Source organism: Chelmon rostratus, chromosome 8, assembly GCF_017976325.1.
Source record: "Chelmon rostratus isolate fCheRos1 chromosome 8, fCheRos1.pri, whole genome shotgun sequence".
Taxonomy (NCBI): Eukaryota; Metazoa; Chordata; class Actinopteri; order Chaetodontiformes; family Chaetodontidae; genus Chelmon; species Chelmon rostratus.
Window position 1 is genome coordinate 10,042,969 of NC_055665.1, and position 20,124 is coordinate 10,063,092.

A 20,124-nucleotide genomic window follows, 5' to 3' on the forward strand; every position below is an offset into this window, starting at 1 on the left:
CAGGTGTTTGGATCTGAAGTGGAGGACTGCAGGGCCTTATAGACATAGCTGAGCCACTGGGAGGTGCCACTGAGCTGCTACTGCTGGAGGTCTGCGCCTGCCTCTCCAACTGTCTGTCCGAATGCATCAGCAGGTCTGTCTGTCTCTCAGCCTGTCTGTCAGTTTGGCGATCCGCAGGTCTGTCCAGAGGCAGGTGCCTGTCTGCCTGTCTGTCCAGATGGAGCTGCGGATGTGGGTGCGTGATTGTGGCGGGGGTTGTGTATTTCGACAGGATGTGTGGGGAAGCGCTAGAGGGGCTGGACACAGAGTAGACCACACTGGGGGGTACTGCTGTCATGGAGACCACCCCTGTTGCCATGGTGACGCTAGGTGAAGGAGGGTAGATGGCGGTGACTATCTGGCCGCCTGAGGCAGGGGCTGAGGTGGAGGGCGATGGAGACTGAGCTGGGGCTAGGAGTGGTGGTTGACCTGGATGAAGGAGACAGAAGACCCAAGAGGACAAATATCCTTTTCATTTTCTGTAACACTTACAGTGACAATCAATAAAATGTTTAAGTGAATAAATGTTACTTCTTTATTATCGATTAACATAACAAACAAGTGATTCATTCTTTCACAGTGGAAACACAAGCCTTTATTTTTTCCATATATTTTTATATCATTCATTTGTCTTATTTAAGGTAAGAATGAATTTTAGGTATAACAGTTTATTTTAGAGTTCTATCTATGGGAAGATTTTTTTTCCTAGTACAGAGTTAAAGCAGCTTGTGTTACTACTCATTTGGCAAAAAATGACTCATATATGCAAATACATGTTCTGTGTTGCGCTATGAGACTAGAGATGTAAGTGATAGGTTATCCGCAAATGATAAACATTGGCCCAATTCCTTTATGGTTGAATGAAAGTTGTTCATACAAATCTGTTTTGGTCAAACAGGCACAGAATATATTATTTTTCAGTGTTATTCTCCTGTAAATTTCAGCACCATACACTGTTCAAATAGCCTTGTGCCTCGTACGTGGTGATTCTTAACAGGTTTTGTGTGAACAGTAGTGTGTGGACTCTGAGAAAAGTTACAGTACTGAGAACCAGACTGTATGCATACTCAATACGGTGGGCTGGTGATTGACACTACTTGTCCACAATGCAACACAGCTGGAGAAAATAAAATCAACTGCAGATAGTGGGAATATTTTTATGTCTGAAATTTAATTCGGAGTGGCATTCCAAAAGATGTTAAATGTTATATGGTCACATTTATTGGGATTTAACTGAGCCTAGAGTTTATATTGCTATCTCCAATAGATTTGTTTGTTTGAAAAAAGTAGAAGTTTTAATGTAAGCTCTGAAATGGAAAACTCTCAAAACTCAAAACACAGATTTAACATGTAAAGAACAGAACCTATGAATTCAGCTCTCTGCAGCACTGACCTGCAATCAGCGGCTGAACCAGTGCCTGTCCAGGTGGTGCGATGGCTGTGAACCCGAGTGTTGCTAGGGGGGATGGAACATATGCAGATCCAGCTACTGGCAGGGTCTGCTGGGTGGTGGAAGAGCCAGTTGTCGCTGAGACCAGAGGCAGAGTGGATGGGACCCCTGGAGTGGACTGGACATAGGTGATCCTGGACGGGAGGTACACAAAAAGGAGAAGTGATTAGAGTAGAGAAATAAGAGGAATAAAAATTAAAATGAAGAAGGCATATGGAGAATGAAGACAGGACTATGATGTTTTTGTAATGAAAAATATATCAAGAAAGGTGTTGTAGCGGTGACAGGAGGTGTTAAGGTACAATGATGAGCCAGAACAGGAATGAAAGGAATGGAGACATGATTAGAAGGAAAGAGGGAGACAAAAAAAGAAGTGCTGCAGTGAGGGTCAGTGGGTGAGTGTACATCACAGCGAGCAGCAATGGATGACTAGTGTTGAGTGTGTGTGTGTGTGTGTGTGTGTGTGTGTGTGTGTGTGTGTGTGTGAGGAGCTGAGAGGTAGTGTGGGGGAGGCAGGCAGAGGCAACTTGGGCCACCAGCAGCATGACTAACACATCCAGAATAGAGCTGCACTGCTACAGCTGCACCCCTGCTGGAGTTTTTGTTTCTCATATTGTCTGCTCGTTAGGCTTTAAGAAATCTGGACATCCGTGCCACAAGACACAATAAAGCTTCCTTATTTATAGTATAATTTATCCCACCACAAATACCAGAATGTCAGTGGGGTAACTTCAGTCTATTAACTACAAAGAAAACACATGTTTATTTTTGATAACAACACCTGTTAAACAGTAATAAGCAACAGCTTCATTTTATCTACATGGAGCTTTTATCCCACTCACAAAAGCCACATTAAAAGTCCACGTGGAAATTCTGAAAATTTCAATAATTCTGAATTGGTTGAATTTTATCATTTGTCCAAAGGGTGAAAATGTTCATGTAAACACTTCTGATTGCTTTCTATTTCTGGGTAAGACACAATTTCTGCACAGGCTCATCCAATTTATTTAAATCCAAGATGGTTGCAGGGGAATTATCTTTGGTGAAGTGATGTTTACTAGTTACTAGTTTTACGGAGATTCTGAATCACTGCAAGTCCCATGAGTGGCTGCTGCCTCTCATTTAAAAACTAAAGGAGTAGTATAAGATGATAAAAGAAGGTTGCTTGAACAGTAAGCACTACAGCACGCTGATAATGGTACTTAAAGTTTGTCCGTCTCCTCTAAAGTCGTGTTTATATCTATTTATTTTGGAGCAGGTACACGGGACATGTACAGCAGCCCACCATATCCAATTCTTAGTAAGAAGAACAAAGCAAGTTAAAAAGATGAGCTATGATTGTCAGAGCTGAGTCAAGCTTTACTGGCACATAATTTGTTTGTAGCCCTGTACAGACATCTGATCCATAGCATTGCTGGGTTCATCTATCTGTTAAAGAAATCGCTTTTGGGCTATCAAGTACAGACCTCCATTACAGAACATACAAAAACTTAAAATGAGTGTTATTTAGAGAACTGAAATGCACAAAAATTACGGGAACTCTAAAATCCTCTGCACTAAGCAGCACTACTGGATAACAGTGAGTTATCATCAAGGATGACGAGCCTTCATGAGGCTGCCTTAGTGATGAAAAGTAAAATTGCAGTGGGCAGTTTACACTCACTGATTATCGAATACCTACAGCCCTGGGAGGAGGTTCAGCCCAGCTTTAGTAGCCCCACTTGATGTTGTCATAAATGTAATCCATTAGACCGAATCATGCACATTTACAATAAATGCAGACAGCACCCAAGATGTTTCAGTTAGGTTTGTACAAAGAAAAATTTTATGATATTTAAGTTTTGGCTCTCAACTACTTTTTCATTTTGCACACATGCTGTAATTTGTAGCATGTTGCTGGATTTTCATCCTATAAGTAGCTGGAATGAAAGGATCTAAAAAATTTAGGGCAATTTGGCTGGTAATCTGATCAATGGGATTTTCCAAGGCTGTTTTTTTTCCCTTTGTTGTGCTGCAATGTTAGAGGAAGTAAATCCTCAACGAAAAAAAAACTATTGTCACCTGAAATGAGAAGAGAACCTCTCTTCCTACCTTAAAATCGGCTCATGTACATCATTTTGTTTGTAAAAGGATATGTTAAATAGATTTTCTTGTGCATTAGAAATGATCATTTCGGCCTGCACAACTCACGCATTTAGATCATAACATTTTGTCTTCTGAATGCATTTATTGAACGTACTGTTTTTAGACCCCTGTCAGGTAGAAGGAAGTTTGAATGCTACCATTCTGCCTAACTAGACAGAATGCCATAGCAACTTTCATTTTACAAAAACGCAAAAAAAGAAATAACACTTTTGCAAACATGACAGCAACTTTTGAAGGGTGAAGTGCATCTCTGAAAGGACCCTTTTAGCCCTCTGTCAGGTGGGCTGGTATAGTCTCAGAGGCAATTACAGAAAAGTATTTCATCGCAATTTAGGACTGTTGTGTTGTGCACTGTTGTGACAGCAAACGCGTTGGCCACTTCAGCACAAACAATGAACCCACAGTTACAAGCAGTGGATGCACCAGTGCAGAACAAATCCATATTCATTCTTTCATTGCAGTTTCTTTATTTCCTACCTGGTAGGTGCGGGTGGCAATAGTACAGCCTGGGAGGGGGCTGATCCTGGAGCCACCACAGCCGCTGTGCCCACTGTTACAGGGAAGGGGTTGGCAGGGTGGATTGCTCCACCCTGAGGCAGCTGAGACTGGACCATAGGCATCGGAGCTATCTGGATGATCTGGAGAGGCATGAAAATTGGGAAGAATAAAGAAAACAATACTAATACCAGTTTAGGAATGGGAAGTGCAAGTGGTGAACTTTTTTTTAACTTAGCATTAGGAACAAATGGACACAAGTTATAAAGTTCTCATGTAAGTGTCTCCAGTGAAGTGCCCACTGACCTTGTTTCCGGTCTGTGCACCATTCTGGACAGGAAGAGGTGGAGCCACAATGGGAAACTGCTGGGCAGGGGCTGGTGCAGTCCGTACTGTTGCCATGGGAACAAGCATTTTACCCTGGAGCACTGGAGACTGTGTTTGTACTGAGGGAAAGACAGGAAGAGGGAGAATGGGTATTTTACTAGGAGTCAAAACGGAATAGTAGCTATGTACTATACACCTAGGGCCTTGTCATTGACTGTACTGATCTTACTGTTGTTCTGAAACTCTCACCTCTTGTTCCCGGGCTGACAACTCCCACTGCAGAGCTGGACGTATATCCCGTCAATGAACTTGTACCCTGCTGCTTTCCATTGGCCAGGGACACATGTGAAGGTGGAGCTGTGGGCAGGTTGAAGATACTGGTTGGCTGGCTGAGCTGCTGAGGTGGACTCTTGGGGTGGGTGTTGGCAGGTAGGGTGGGCAAGATGTACTGAACTTGTGTGATGGCCTTACCCCCAGGAGGTGCTAGGGAAGAGGCGGGAAGGAACTGGGGCTGAAGTAGGGGCAGAGGAAGAGGCCCGTTGGTTTGGCTATGTGATGCTGAAACAGCGGTGGAGGGAAGCACTTGCTGCTGGGAGGGCTGAGGCTGGGGGGACGGGGTGATGAGCTGTACAGCAGGTTGAGCAGACAGAGCCCCTCCTAAAACCAAATTAGTCACTACACCACCTGGGCCCACGCCTGCACCTACAGGATTAGGTGATGATGACGAGTAGTACCCACCCCCTGTGGATGCGGCCCCGCCTCCGGGCCCTGAACCTATTAGAAGTTGTGGCTGTTGCTGGGGAGTCAGGGATTTCCTTTCTGGTGGATGCGGGCTGGATGATGTTCCTCCATCTCTAGGTTTGCTGGCGATGGGGAGCGGTGTGCTGATAACAGGACGCATGACATTGGTCACCACTGTAGAGGCCACCCGTACAGCACCAATGCCAAGAGGTGGGTTCGCACCCAGTGAACCTACTGATGAGGATGGTGTCCCACCAGCTGGAGAAGTGGAGATGACTGACTGGCCAGAAGAGAGGGAGAGAGAAGTGGCTTGCATTCCTCCTCCTGCCTCCCCTGCCAATGCGTCCTTACTCTCTCCATCTCCTCTTTCCTTCCTCCTGTGATCAGAAAACCCTCCCCCACCTGATCTCCCCTCATCATAACGCTTACTGGTGGGATAAGAGGACAATGAGACACTCCTGCCATGAGGGGTATGGTGTGAGGAAGATAATGCAGAGGAGCAAATGACAGGCGCAAAAACTCTCTGAAAAGAAACACAGAAACCACAGATGTAACTGAGGGAAAATCCTTTAAAATAATAAATTAGAGTGCATGAGACACACTGAAAAGCTCATGGCAGAAAAATGATTGCTCAAGCCGGTTACCTTCCGTTCACTTTCGTCTCCAGAACCGTGCTCACTATCGCTGTCAGTCACTCGCTCCTTACACTTGAGGTCTATGGAACTGCTAGGATAAGGGTCCTCTGTGGAAAAGAAAAAAATACACTACAGCTACACTTGACATTCCATGCAATTTATGATCCAATAAAGTTGGGTGTATTTAGTGTCTGAATTAGCTCTCAATGCCATCAAATCTTGGTATCAAAACATGGAAGGGATCAAAATCTGAACACAATTTAGTCATATTATGAACTATGTTAAGGAGTAGGGAAAACAGTTCCACAAAATCTCCTTTGACAAACTGACACAGGGAGATCACTGCTGACATTATCTATTACTTCTGATCAATAATATTATTGTACCATTTTAAAGATTTCTGCAGGCAGTTGCTGGAAACTTGCAAAGTGTGTCAGTGACACAGGAAACAGTGAACTCACACTTTATCATCTCTAATCTAACATTTGGTTTCATGAGTAAAGTAGGTCTGATTTCTCACCGATGACATCATCATCTCCCTCCTCCTCACAGATGACCATGCGTTCCTCGTCACTGGTCATGTCCTCGCTGACCCCCCGCTGGGACTGTGACAGGGGTGGGGCATGACTTGAAAACTGGCTGCCACCATCCCCACACATCTGAAAGAATATGATAAGAGACCTTAAAGTATAAAATGCTTCTGAGACAAGTTAGAATGACAGTGATTTCTCACTGGGGTGTTTTATCATTTGCAAATGCCAGCTGTGTCACTGTGACCTCTATGTATTTTATGTTAAGTATAATACAAAAATGACACTTTTACAGTTGCCACAGTGTCAAACAACATTTTAATTTTTCCAAGTTTGTGAAAAACAACTCTGCCAGAGAAAATGATTTTGGTTGCAGTGACTCAATTGGAAAACAAACTACCTTTAAAAGGAAAATTGCTTATTATAAAATCAGCTTTCCAGGACATTGAGCTGTGCTCCTCTCTTACCTGTGCCAGCTCTGCCAAGGCCTGTGTATTACCCCTGTCACCCCGTTCCAGGCTGTGCATGGCACTTTGAGAGAAGGCACGGGGACGGGTAAGCTGGCCAACATGACCTTCTCCTGTATTCCTTTCAGACACACCCACCAGACCTGAACCAACCCCCTTCAGCTCCACAGAATGGGGCTCTATGAGGATGCAAAAAGAGGACGGTTAAAGGACTGGAAATGACAGTAATAGTTAGTAGTTATAAAAATACATAAGTGTACGTTGTACATTGTGAGAGCTGGGTGAGACCAACCTGTAGACTCAGACATGCTCCTTTCTCTGATGTCTTTGCCCCCTGGCACCCCACGGCCTTCAGAGCTGGACTTCTTCCTGTCTTTATTGCACCACTTCCAGTCTGGGTGGGCCTTAAAGTGGGCCTCTTTTACCTGGGAACAGAAGGAGGGACAAAAAGCAAGGAGTAAGTGAAAAAGTTAACAAAAATATAGTATATGCACAATAGGCTAGCACAAATTATGAAGTCACACTGTCAGTGTCTTGTTTTGGGGGGGTTTTTTTTGGCTAAAAATGCATCTGTGTACCTGGAAGGCCAAATCATGGTACTTTTGTTTCTCTTTAGGTCCCAGAGCATACCACCACTCCCCAAGAATCTTGCTGACTGTCCTGTTGTCCTGGTTTGGGTGCCGCTGGTGCACCAATGCTCGATGGCGCTTACTGAAAATCATAAATGCATTCATTGGTCGCCGAATGTGGTCCTTCTCCCTCTGAAAAAGTGTGCAAGAAAGATAGAAAGATACAGAGATATTACATTACATATTCCAGTCACTGGAACATTGAGAATTTTGATGCTCTAGTTGGAACAGTGAAAAGATTACCTTTCCGGGGCTGCTCTTATCACCATCCTTGGGCAGTGCACTGAGGGACTGAGTGCGTCTCTTTACTGGTGATGTCGAGAGGGGCTGCTCTGGTACAACTCCGGGGAGGAAGCTGAAGGAGACAAGAAACAGCCCTGTTTGTAATCTTTAGACACTGATATAGAGATATTGAGACAATACGCACAGGCTGACTTACAGTTTCTCTTTCCCTCATAATTATTTTAAAAAAGACATTTTATACTTTATAACTGATATTATTTATCTTAGAGCTGCAAGTCTATCAGATGTAGACAGAGAGCACAAGTAGTTCATCTCCCATGAGATACATCAGCAGTTTCAGCAGAAAGCTCATCCATTTCAATGGCTGACAGCCTGGCCACTGCCTTTCATATAGTGATAGAGCCCAGAGATGGAATGCTTTTGTTCCCATCTGCTTTGTTCTGGCATTGAGCTCTTCTGCCCAAATTAGCACGAGGATACAGAAAATATCACACTCCTTTACTGTATGTGTGGGTACACAGTACCACACAGAAAATTACTGTGAAGGCTGACTTGCACAAATACATAACCACTTTTATTTACAGACACTGATAAGGGTGTATGTGTGGTGTGTATCTTCATGCGTTCATGTAACCTCAAAGCTCTATACGTAAAATCACTATAAAACAAACAAACAAACAAAAACATATACTTACGGGTCATCCACGTCACTCTCTGTCTCGCTGTCAGGCCTCTCCCTCTCTGCTTCTCCTTTCTCCTTCTCTGGAGGCGGCTCATCAGAGGAGGGGGGAGGCTGGGACAGGGGACCTCTCTCTACAGTGGGAGGTGCCTCTGACGGCTCCTGTGACAGCGCTGCCACCCCCTGACACTCTGAGGAAGAACAACAAAGAGATACTTGATCAAGACATAGTAAGCAATGTACGGAATTCAAAACAACATTAAAAAAATCCAGGGAAATTGACATGACACTGGTGGTAACACATTTTCTACAGCCATTCAGTCAGGCATAAATGTATTTGGTACCTGTCTTCAGACTGGCTGCCTGGGGGTGGTTGACTGGGTGTGGGCCCTCGCCTGGCTGAGAAGAAGCATCTGATTGGGTGGGTGCCAGGAAAGGGACCAATGAATGCCAGGGGAAGACTGGGACTGACCGTGGCTCTACATTGGTCCACACTGCAGAGGAAGAGAGTACTGGTTATTACTAACAGCCAAAACCATCTGATGTCCATAACTTCATATTATGCTTCCCTGCTCAGATATCACATTCAAAAGAACCAGGCCTTCCTACATTCAGATTACCAAGATGCTATTTCCTTATTTGGGGAATCAGGGCCCTCAGTGCAACACTCCCACCAGAAATGCATTCCTACTCCAATCACCAACTCCAATCATTTCTTAAAATTAGTTTGCAATGTTTGTGTACATCTTTTTTATTATTTATAAGTGAAAAAAACATAAATAAACAGAAAAAAAATCATCAGATATAGAGTTGAGCCCATTGCTTTGACAGTAGTTCCTCTGTGCACACTGCACTGCTGACTTTCATTTAGCCATCTAATAAGGGGCTGGTTCACACCTGGGACACTAGATGAATACTACTGACTACCTGGCAGAATACTGCAAAATCAGTACTTTGGTAACTACCGAGAATACCAGTACTGCCACAGTAGCACACCTCCAGCCACCTAACTGGTTAAATCACTCCAACAACAGCAGATGTACAAAAGGACTCTCTGTTCTCAGTAACAGGCTGGAAGGAGAAGAGAAGCTGGCACACTCTGAACTCTCATACATTACAAAAGAGACTCTTTAAGTCACATCTTTATTTCCCTTATTGGAAAAACAATCTTACTAAGAATGCTTCTCTCAAAAAGTTTCACATAACAAAATTTATCCGCTGTGAGCTCTCAAAAATAGATTCTGTCCATTATTAATTCAACACTCAAGAATTGCATTATGCTACAACAAAACAATAGTAAAATACTGCTGCATGTATAAAGATTTGGCAAAGAAAATGATCCTGTATACTCATGTAAACAGTAAGACAAGTGAGATAGACTAACCAAACATGCTCAATCCTTGTCGGAGATATTGAGGATTCTCTGATGAGAACATGGTTGAATGAAATCCTTACTGTCTCTCCCAAAAAGAATAATGATTTGTCCTTTTAAAATCTCTCTTCTACAACACACATAAATCCAGGAAAGGAAACATCTTTAATCCACAATCTCGAGGTGATGTTGCTGGGAAGCTCACAGATGACGACAAGTGCTCAATGGTGTCTGTATCCGTTTCATCCCCACAGTTTGCAGTCATCATTCACAAGAATTACTGCATCATCAACCTGCATCACGAGGATTTTAAGATGTGGCATAAAGAGGTATCCTTCTTTTAAATTCCAATGTGGGTAAAAAAATGAAAGATGTCTGTCAAGTAGAGTCCATCTCTCCCTATCGCAGAATGCCGCAATCTAATAACGCACACGGAACAATCAAACATCTGTGGACAAAATGTACGATAAACGATTAGAATAAATCACAAAACTTAAGTTCGATCTCTATAAATGCAACAGTGTATAGACGACCCACTGAAACGATGTTTATGATCGAAGGCAAAGATCCTCCTCCCTTTGGTCTAATTACCCCCGATGCCCTCTCTCCCTGTTTGTTTACATTACTACAGCAGCTTGAAGGGGTTAACAAGGCCTCGAGCCCATCCACGGCCTCGATTAAAACATCCGTCTGACAACTACGCAGTCTTTCTGGGCCATGGCAAACCTCGCTCTGTGCTACAACACAGCTGCAGACATGTGGGCTCGGCGGGTAGTAAGAAACACATAAAGCTCCCGAGTAAAACAGCTAAAGGCTACTGCTCGAGGGCACCGTATCGATCAGGTTAAACAGCACCGCAACAAGCAAATGGGGGCGATCAAAGCTAAGGTGATGCGTCTACTTGGAACTTGGAAGAGCGATGTGACAATCTGGTTATTGTCCAAGTGTACACTGTTTACTTGAACGCCGACTTTAATACTTGGCGATTCTTTTAATAAACTACAAAGACGCCAATTCAGCTGCCTCTTGCAACAACCGGAGCTTCAAGTGCACCACTCCAAATTGGACCAACCTCTCGGGAACGCCCCTGGTCGTGCACCCGCCGCACAGACAGAGGCAAAAGAAACGCAATTGTTCTCATGTCTCAACTACAAAGGCGTATTCACACGTATTGGCTGCCAAAATAATCCAGCGAGGACTGTTTGACAAGTGTATTACACCAAATACTTGTTTTCCCCGTTACCTGCCCCCAGAATTGTACTATGCACCTGTCGTAACCTGACAATTAACACCTGCAAAGATCCAAAACCACCTATAAAATGGTAGCGGCCAACTTGATCTTATTCGTGTTTACTACGCATAAGCAGATGTCGCTGAGTGTAAATCTGGTGCATTCATCCATCACCCAATGCTTACAAGTCCGCTATCCATCAATTTTGATTATCAGGAGCTCCACCAAACACTATCTCTACTAGAAATCAGCTAAGCTGATCCCTGCACAGTCTCTAGTTTACTAGCTCACATCCTACCTGGCCAATCTGGCCACAGACCTGACGTTAGCTAACAACTGATGTGTCTACAACACAGCGATAAAAGCGACCACGGTGAGGACTCCTGGCTCCAGTCAGCGAGCAGCAAGGGGGGTGAAACGCATTTGGTGTTTTTCTTTCTTCTCCTCAAGGCAGCAACCGAGTGGGTGGATGAAGATGCCCGAATACTGAACTCGCAGACGACGGGGGGCTTTATAAGAAGCAATACAGGTTAATGCCGTTGGTGAGGTCCGTCCGTCTGCAGCAGGTTAGCTAGCCACTTCGTGCGGACGACATCGGCGCGCACACCGTCCACTTCGGTTAATACTTGGTGTTTGGAGTGTTGTTTTGGTCCAGAAAAGTCCTCTTATCGCACCTCCACAGCTCCTAGCCCGAGTTTACTCCCTTATTTTTGTCTCGTTGTCTCTCTCGCAATCCTTGGCCCTCTCTCTTTCTCTTTCCCTCCCTCTCTTCCTCTTGTTGTAAACTAGGCTGCTTGCCCCCCCTGTACTCGTCCCCCTCCCCTTCTCGTCCTGTCAACCTCGCCCAGCCTTGTCCCGCCTCCGTCGACGAATTCCATTCTACTATTCGCCAAGGCAGGCACCTGTCATCTGCCCGCCGCGAACTCTGATTGGTCGGAATGTGCACTGGAATGCCAGTCATATGCAAATTTCACCCGGCTTTTCAACTAGCTACTAGGATTCGTAGTAAACCTTGATTGACGCGTGAAACCGCGAATCAAAAACCGACACTCAGATGTAGGCCAACCAATCGCTTAACAGAAGTTAAACAAGCTACTGCCTTCTTACAAATAGTCGGATGAAGATTTAAAATACCCATGAAGACCATCCGATGCAGGAAGGCGCTAGTGAGCTTTATTCTGTTTACTTTCCACGATTCCTTTGGTCTTTCTATGCAATCTGCCCAGGGGATGGATGGGTGTCAATGCGGGCTCTGGGGTCAAGATGACAATGCACATCCACTCCCATTAGGCCACAAGCCATTGTTCTGTGTTCTTCCAAAGCTGTTGAGTGCAAACATAAATGCAAACATAAAGAAAACATAAATCAGCAATATTCACTTCTGCAAGGGATTTTGCCCCTTTTCTGACAATGCTACACCTTTGCTTTGAGGAATGCAGTGAACAGAAGAGAGGCAAATGATGTAATTTTCCTCCATAAAAAGCCCTTCAAATCCCCAAACATTTTTCCATCTCTCCATCATGCAAATGTGCCTCCTCCAGACAGAAATTTAAATGTTCTGATGCAACACTCACAGGGAGAGGGAGAAAGAGAGAAAAAGAGAATTGAAAACAGCAGAGTAGGGGTGGTTAGAAAGAGAGGGAAAATGGGTGGAACAGGCTAAGAGTGGAGAGGACCAGAGGGTAAAAATAGACTGAGAGTCAGTTTCAGCAGGAGAGGCAGGGAGGGAGGGATGGAGGAGGAGGGTGGGTGGGTGGAGAGAAAACAACTTGTGAAAACAGAACTTCTCTTAAAGGGAAGGAAGGCATGGGGGGCCAGAGATGGGGGAGACAGAGGGAATGTATATAAAGATACCTACTGCATATTATTCTGGTAACAACACAGCTAAGACAGAAAGGAGGAAGACTTGTACGCATGGTTTCCCGTCATATTGTATGAGTCAAGAAGTCATGCTCATCTTAGCTCATCTATCCATAAGACAGTACAATACTGGGAGGGACTTAATTAACACTACCAGCCAGTCAGCTCATCACGAGCTTGGGACCTGACCAATAAGGTTGTGAGAGCTACTGGCTGCAACTGTCCTCAGTAGTAAAAAGTTAACCCTTTAAGTTCTTGGTTACACTTCTCTAACAGAAAAAACACCCCCCAAAAAATTGCAATTTGAATCTGTAAAACTATACAAGGCTGGACAAAATACAAATAATATTCTAACATGTCCAAGAAAAACAAGCATTTTTGCAGTATGCCTAAGTTCCACTCAATATGCCACTGGCACTGCCATTGGCATCAGGAAAGCATCTTGCGTCATGTGAAAATATGGGGTGACTGTACTTCTTTTAAGCTTAGGCGTTTCCAGTAAGGGTTTGACTAATAGGCATTAGAGGAAGAGACAGAGAGAGAGAGAGAGAGTAAGAGATTAAGGTTTATCAACTGCACTGAGCTCTCAACAAGTCAATCCAGTGAACAGTGTGTTAAGAACAGCGAGTTGGACAGCTTGGCTGTGTGAGTGAAAGGAAAAGAGGGTCAAAGAGGGCAGGGTGGAGATGAGGGATTACCGTGGCTGCTCGTGGTTACAACCCTGGGTAAACATTACAAGCCCGTGGTAATGAACTACATCTGACCAATTATTCAGAGCAGAGCAATGAGTTTTTCCTTTAGACTGGTTTGTATACAGCTAAATCCTGAGCTGATTAGCAACAAAATACTGCAAGTATATTTGTGTACAAGTATTGTCACTTTAAAGACAATTACAGCACTCACACAACAGTTGTTTTACCACAAAAAGATGTTCAGTTAAGATAAGAAAATCTGACTGCATGCATGTAACGTTGAAAGGAGGAGGGAGGCATGAGATCCTGGTGGGAAGCCACAGAATTTTAGAGCTTAGTCATATATAACAGAGATAAGCAGTGAAGAATGGCACGAGTAAGAGACAAGGTGTGAAAAAAACAGTAGAAAAGAAATTTCCCCTCAGCTGAGCTTAACTAGCTCTCCCTGCTGCTGTGCTGGCAGTGCAATAACTGTGTAGGTGTTCCGCAGCTTTCATTGGCTGTCTCCTCTTACAGGCATCATGCTTTTATTGTGCGTATTTATGCAATTCTCTACCCCCCAATTACATCTGTCAACTGCTATGTGACCTCACACAAGAAACTTTTCCTCCTCCTCTTTACCTATGGCGGCACCGTGCAGGCGGAGCGCCGCCTTCGCTCACTCTCCCATCCCATCTCTCTCATCCCTTAATTCATCTTCCACCCCTGTGCTCTGTGTCTCTCCCTCCCACAACCCACCATTTGCTCTGTCCAATTATAACTCGATCCACCAGTCCTTTGCAGTTACCATGGCAACAGCTATGTTGGGCACAGGTCCCCGTGTCGCCCGTGGTCACCAGTCTGCCATCGACCATCACCATTTACTGCATCAAAATAAAGTTAACTGTCATTTTTACATGGCTTATGGGCACACAGAGGGATGGCTTTGTGGGACACAAACAGGAGAATCTTTTAAGACACTGGACTCAATAATGGCTTTGTTCTAGTTTCAGTTAAAGTACAAAAAAAAAGCTACTCCTTATTTCTTCCAATGCTGCAGGGTGAAGACCCATCACTGAGTATTGAGAAGAATAAAATGACAATTGCTGGGAACTGAACAGATCTCATCGCCCACAAAACACACTTTACATTCTGTAGCTACAAATGCGGATTCACTGACTCGCTCTTCCCAACAGTGATTAATTAGCAATGTGGAAAATAGATGAAACTTCAGATCAGTGCATGGAGACCTAAATCACTCCATCCACTGTGCAAAGGAACTTGTAATGTGTGTATTTGGCCATCTGGGGGCACTACTAGCCTGCAGATAAATGGGCGACAGACAGGCAGCAGCATTAAGAAAACCAGTGCAAAGACTGTGAAGCTAGAGATGCGAGGAAAGGAAAGGAAAAGAGTGGGATGAAGGAGAGAAAAGAAATTCCTAAGCTAAATAAAAACTCTTCTCATTCCAAACTTTGGGACATGAGGAACACACATGAAAAAACGATCTCCTATTAACAACAAATGTTGGTTCAAATGAAGGTCCTGAAGAAGCAGTCACAAATTTGAATATCGGTCTAACTTCACGTGCATGCAGTCAAAGTCTTCGAGCCACCTCAGACTCAAGAGTCCCACTGCACCAGTGCATTTTGAGGATGTCCCCAAAGTATGCTTCGCCCAATAGGAAATAGGATTATCATTGCACATGACTTTTGTGGTAAGTCTTGAGGGCTTCACATGTGCTTTGGTGCCAGTCTAGATGGCTGTGTGATCCAGATGTGGTTGTTGCCATGGCCAGGGAGGATATGCAGGGCTTTAAGCGTTACGTAAAGCAGGGGCGGGAGGGAGTGGGGATGTTATTCCCGGGTATCCGTATCCGGGTAGACCAGGATGAGGAGAGCGAAGTGGAGAGGAGGGGAAGCGAAGCCACTGCAATGCGATGGAGCAAAGGGTTAAAACGAATGTGTCATAATTTTTTAGAAAGAAAAATAAAAAAATGCGACGGAGGAAAGTGGCAGCGAGAATAACGAAAAAGTGTATTCACGTGTACTTAAGGGAGCGTGACATGTTTCCTCAGTGAAGCACAAATTGTGTGTGCATGTGTGTGTGAGCGACAAAGAGAACCAGAGGTAGAGAATTACACACTTATTGTAAAAAAGCAATATTGTAATTTTACTTTCAATCATTTATAACTGTGCACTATTGTCATTTGAATAATACTGAAACATTTATCTCATGTAACATATCTCTAGAACATGTTCATTTAAGATGATAAAAGTACAATCAAAATTTTTCTGTTCAAGAAACAGTGATGCTAATGATAATTATGCTCAAAGACATAATCATGCAGCACGGTATGTGAGATGCCGAGCAGTTTCACTGCGTGGTCATCCACTGAAAGCTGGTGTTTCTGTTGAAACCGGGATTTGGATACAAGAGAGCGAACACACAACACTCATTCAAGACCTTTACAGCAACAAAGTCATCTAGGTCCTCTCTATAAAAAGAACACCCTGCACACTTTCCTTATTGACTTCAGAGCTAGACTGATGAAGCTGCTGCTAAAGAATTCTACATTGTCACTCTCAGTAAATGTGAAAATTATGTTTTTACATTCTTAAAAGGTTTGTCATTTTCAAAATGACAGAAAACAGGAGTTGGTATGGAAATAGCTGTAGTAAATATGACTGTGTAAAGGGATATTATACCAGGAACACTTTTCACAGTCACTGTTTAAATAATTTAAAGGAAATCCTCCGATTATCCAGGACTGTTTGTGTTTTCAGTTTATGTTGACTAAAACAACCAAGATGGAGTAAGAAGGAACCATCGCTAATGTGTTGGTGTGTAAACACATGTGAGCATGCTGAAGTTCCTCCTCTCTCAGTGGAAAGTGACACAAGCACACGTGCCACACGCACACACACACACACACACACATACACACACACACACACACACAAGCTGCTATTTCTATTTGTGAATATTCTGTGTTATGTACAGGCTACATCAGTGTGATGTTTGCTTTGTTGCCATGGCAACAGACGTTTGGCGCTCACACATCATATCCGGTACTCAATGATTGACGCTTGGTTACTCGGCCTCATACACACACAGTGCATGCAACACACACGTGACACCATAAAAACGGTCTCATCCTTCACCTTGTCGGTTTTCTGCCTGCTCCTTTAACAGTTTTATTTTATAGGAAGTTAAGGGCACGCTTAAGTAGACAGTTCATTTACTGACTGATTAGTGTGTCTTACATGGGAAAGCATATACACACAGAGAAGATACGCAGCTTTGTCATAAAAGTCTGTGACAGTGTCAGTTGAGGAGTGTAACTGAGTCAGGGGATTGTTGCCTTATTTCTAAGTGAATCACAGAAAATAAATGTGTATGTGTAGAATTATAATGTGTGTAACATATACGAGAGAGGAAGAACTCACAGACTACTTATTTTTGAATTGTGCAAAATCTAATTTAAACTGCTCCCCTTGTATTACATATCATGGTCTCTTTGTCTTCTTACACATTAAATCTACACTTTACTATATGATCTATACGGTGTGTGAATTATATTAGTTTCCTGAATTATCAACCTACCTTTTCTTAACTGCCACATATTTCACAGTAATTCCATTCATCCCTGATGAAATGAAATCTCCTACCAGAGTGCAGGAACATACCAAACGCTTAGTTTGCTAATTTTATTTATTCATCTGATTGTCCGTTTTCAATTTTTGTAAATACTCTTTTAATTTAACGGCCTGATGTAACCCGAGAAGTTTGCCTGTCCTGAATAGGCTTAATACATTATCACTGATGAGTTGTTGACCCATGTGGGAGAATTCTTAATAATCTTAGTTTCATTGAAGATTGTTAAGTGTTTTCACCTTCACATGAGCATAATTCTGACCAACATCAAATGTGTGTACTTTCTGGCATAAATATGATGAAATTTATACTTATCCTGATCCTCAGTGTGTACTCTGAATCATATTTATTACCATTACACAAAGATACACACATTTAATATGCAAATATACTTCAAGATGAAGAAGTGTCAACAATATTTCTCCAGAGGGTTTATAGTACCAATTCCTTTTTGCTTTTGTTAAACAATTCCAAATGACTGAGGAGTATAAAATTACGCAAGATCTTTTGATATTGTAATATATTCTGACACAAACAGTATCGAAGGAAATTTGAAAAACACTAAATTAACCTTTAAAACAAAAAACAAACAAAAAACTGTTTACCATTTGCTCATATTTCACAAGCTGATAGGAAAACACTAACACCTACACAAACTTGCAAACCACTAACATACCACACGTGTGATTGCACACATATGCGCACGGTGTTTCCTACTTTCCCACGTATTTCACACGCTCCTACGACCATATGCCAAAGCTCACACACCCTTTCGAACTCCAGAGAAAACACCCGCATGTGCTCCTCACTCAAACATCTTTAAAATAAATGCACATGCACACAGACAAGCGTGCATGCACTCACACAAAGAGATGCCATTCATTCAGCATCCTTTCAGCTGCAAAAAAAAGGGATCTGAGGAGGGACCGTACACTCAAAATGACAGCGCTCCCTTTCCTGTCCACTTCTCTGTCACACTTGTGAAAGTCTGCACAGCAATAAGCACATGCAGACTGAGGGCAAAAGGCCCTGGTGAAGTGAATTACACGAACTAATACTATATGTCCATAAATAACAGAACTGAGAAGTAGGCTCTTATTTTCAGCTGATGATGAATAATGCTCTCTCATACACTCGCACACACACACACACACATTCACACACACTTTGTAGTACAGCATATTCCCACACAGGAGCTTGAAAAAATAATTCTTCATACACCCACACAATACACTGAAACTTACAACATATATCCTACACACACACACACACATTACTTAGATCTAACCCAGTTCAGTGTTACTGGCCAAGAATGCTGCCCACACCTTGACTCACTATATCCTTACACGAGTCACTAATAAACAAACAAACACATGAACACACACACACAGCAAGAGTCAAAAGAGAAATAGTTTGTAGTGAGGGAAAATATAATAGTCGCTAAGGTCAGGAAGTCACACACACACATACTTAAAATACGCATGTTGGTCAGACTTCTGCAAGAAATGAACAACTGCAAGGTTTGTACAAAACTTGCTGTTAAATCCTCCTCTTTTCCTCCTTCGTCGTCTGTTCATCTACAGTATGCTGTCGTCGTCTCTGTGGCATTCCTCATTCTCTTTCTGATCTAATCCCCTTTTTCAACTCTCTCTCGAGCTGAAAATCAAAAACACCAGTCCATAAAGAGTCGATAACTGGCCTATATAGATGGAGCCCACACGTTCCATACCCACTTTTATTTTCGTCATTAAATGTTAATTTCTTGTGTAGAAGCTACACTTCTTCACTCCTACATTATTATCATTCTCTTCAGATTCCTTATTTTTCTTTTCGAACTTCCCTTTCCTTTCGAATATAAATCCATGCTTTTGCATTACTTCTTGTCTATATAGTGTAGGCATCATTGCTACCACTCAGCCACGAAGTTTCTGTCTATAATGACTTGGGATATAAGAAGGACTCTCAAATATCAACGAAGCTAATCCTATATAACGTACAGTCTAATCCCTATAGAAAACACAAAAACACTAAAGCATGCATGCCTCTGCATACATATTTTCTTTTTTGCACTTTCTCTGTCTCGCAACCCCACAGTTTAAGACATGAATGCACAGAAATCATTTTGCATCCAGTTAGTCTTTCCATTCGCATGCATTAAATTCCAAACTAACAACAATGTAATTCTTGTTTTGCTGATTTTGTTTTCTAAGAACAGTGTTTGGCTCTGAAATATGGTAGGTAGTGTATGTATGGCAAAACAGTCCTTTTCCAAAAATTCTCAGATAAACTAAACTCCCTTTCTCCAATTACTGGGACGAACGGCACAGATTATTCTTACCTCACTGAGTGCAGACTAGTAAATTCAGTGAATATAGTGCACATAGTATATAGCTTTTGTCATCCGCAGTGATTCCAACAAGCCTAGTCCTGACCTGGTGAATCCCAGGTGCCTGTTCCAAGGCTTACACGGGTCACGTGACCAGCCTTAGCATTTAGTTTGGTGTGGCCAGCAGACATGAGGATGGTTGACAGACGACTAGAGGAAGCCATATGGGACAACAGCATGTTGGCTAACAGAAGCTTCTTTCACTGGGCATCAACATACACAGGTCGTGGCATGTTAATGTGAATCTAACTCTCTATTACACTGCGCTTGTTATTTGTTCTCAGATAAGAAGTTATTACGTGAAATAAAATAAATTAAAAAAAAAACGCAAATACAGCAATTTAATATTTTTTTCCTCTAAACAACTATGATTGTTGAATGAATGATTGTATAGCTGGATTAGATATTTGATGAATGAAATACAACACAGTATATTAATGGTTGGCTGGCATTTAATAATCACAAAACACAGAGAAAGAAAGAAACAAATCACCGAGCAGGGACACTTCTATTTCCTATTTTATTTAACATGAAAATATCTGTGAGTGTGTGTGTGTGTGTGTGTGT

The 20,124-nt window shown here is 42.7% G+C and overlaps 1 protein-coding gene across 1 annotated transcript in view; it reads right to left on the reverse strand.

Moving 5' to 3' along the window:
- cicb (capicua transcriptional repressor b) overlaps nucleotides 1-20,124 on the reverse strand; it is a 38,003-nt gene that overhangs the window by 6,712 nt on the left and 11,167 nt on the right. The window contains exons 3-15 of the mRNA XM_041941868.1: nucleotides 8,725-8,874; nucleotides 8,397-8,571; nucleotides 7,702-7,813; nucleotides 7,408-7,590; nucleotides 7,122-7,254; nucleotides 6,830-7,008; nucleotides 6,353-6,491; nucleotides 5,842-5,939; nucleotides 4,706-5,720; nucleotides 4,436-4,575; nucleotides 4,112-4,272; nucleotides 1,433-1,623; nucleotides 1-468 (exon numbers count right to left, since the gene is read on the reverse strand). Coding sequence (XP_041797802.1) covers nucleotides 1-468; nucleotides 1,433-1,623; nucleotides 4,112-4,272; nucleotides 4,436-4,575; nucleotides 4,706-5,720; nucleotides 5,842-5,939; nucleotides 6,353-6,491; nucleotides 6,830-7,008; nucleotides 7,122-7,254; nucleotides 7,408-7,590; nucleotides 7,702-7,813; nucleotides 8,397-8,571; nucleotides 8,725-8,874 — 3,144 coding nt within the window. The remainder of the gene's footprint in view (nucleotides 469-1,432; nucleotides 1,624-4,111; nucleotides 4,273-4,435; nucleotides 4,576-4,705; nucleotides 5,721-5,841; nucleotides 5,940-6,352; nucleotides 6,492-6,829; nucleotides 7,009-7,121; nucleotides 7,255-7,407; nucleotides 7,591-7,701; nucleotides 7,814-8,396; nucleotides 8,572-8,724; nucleotides 8,875-20,124) is intronic.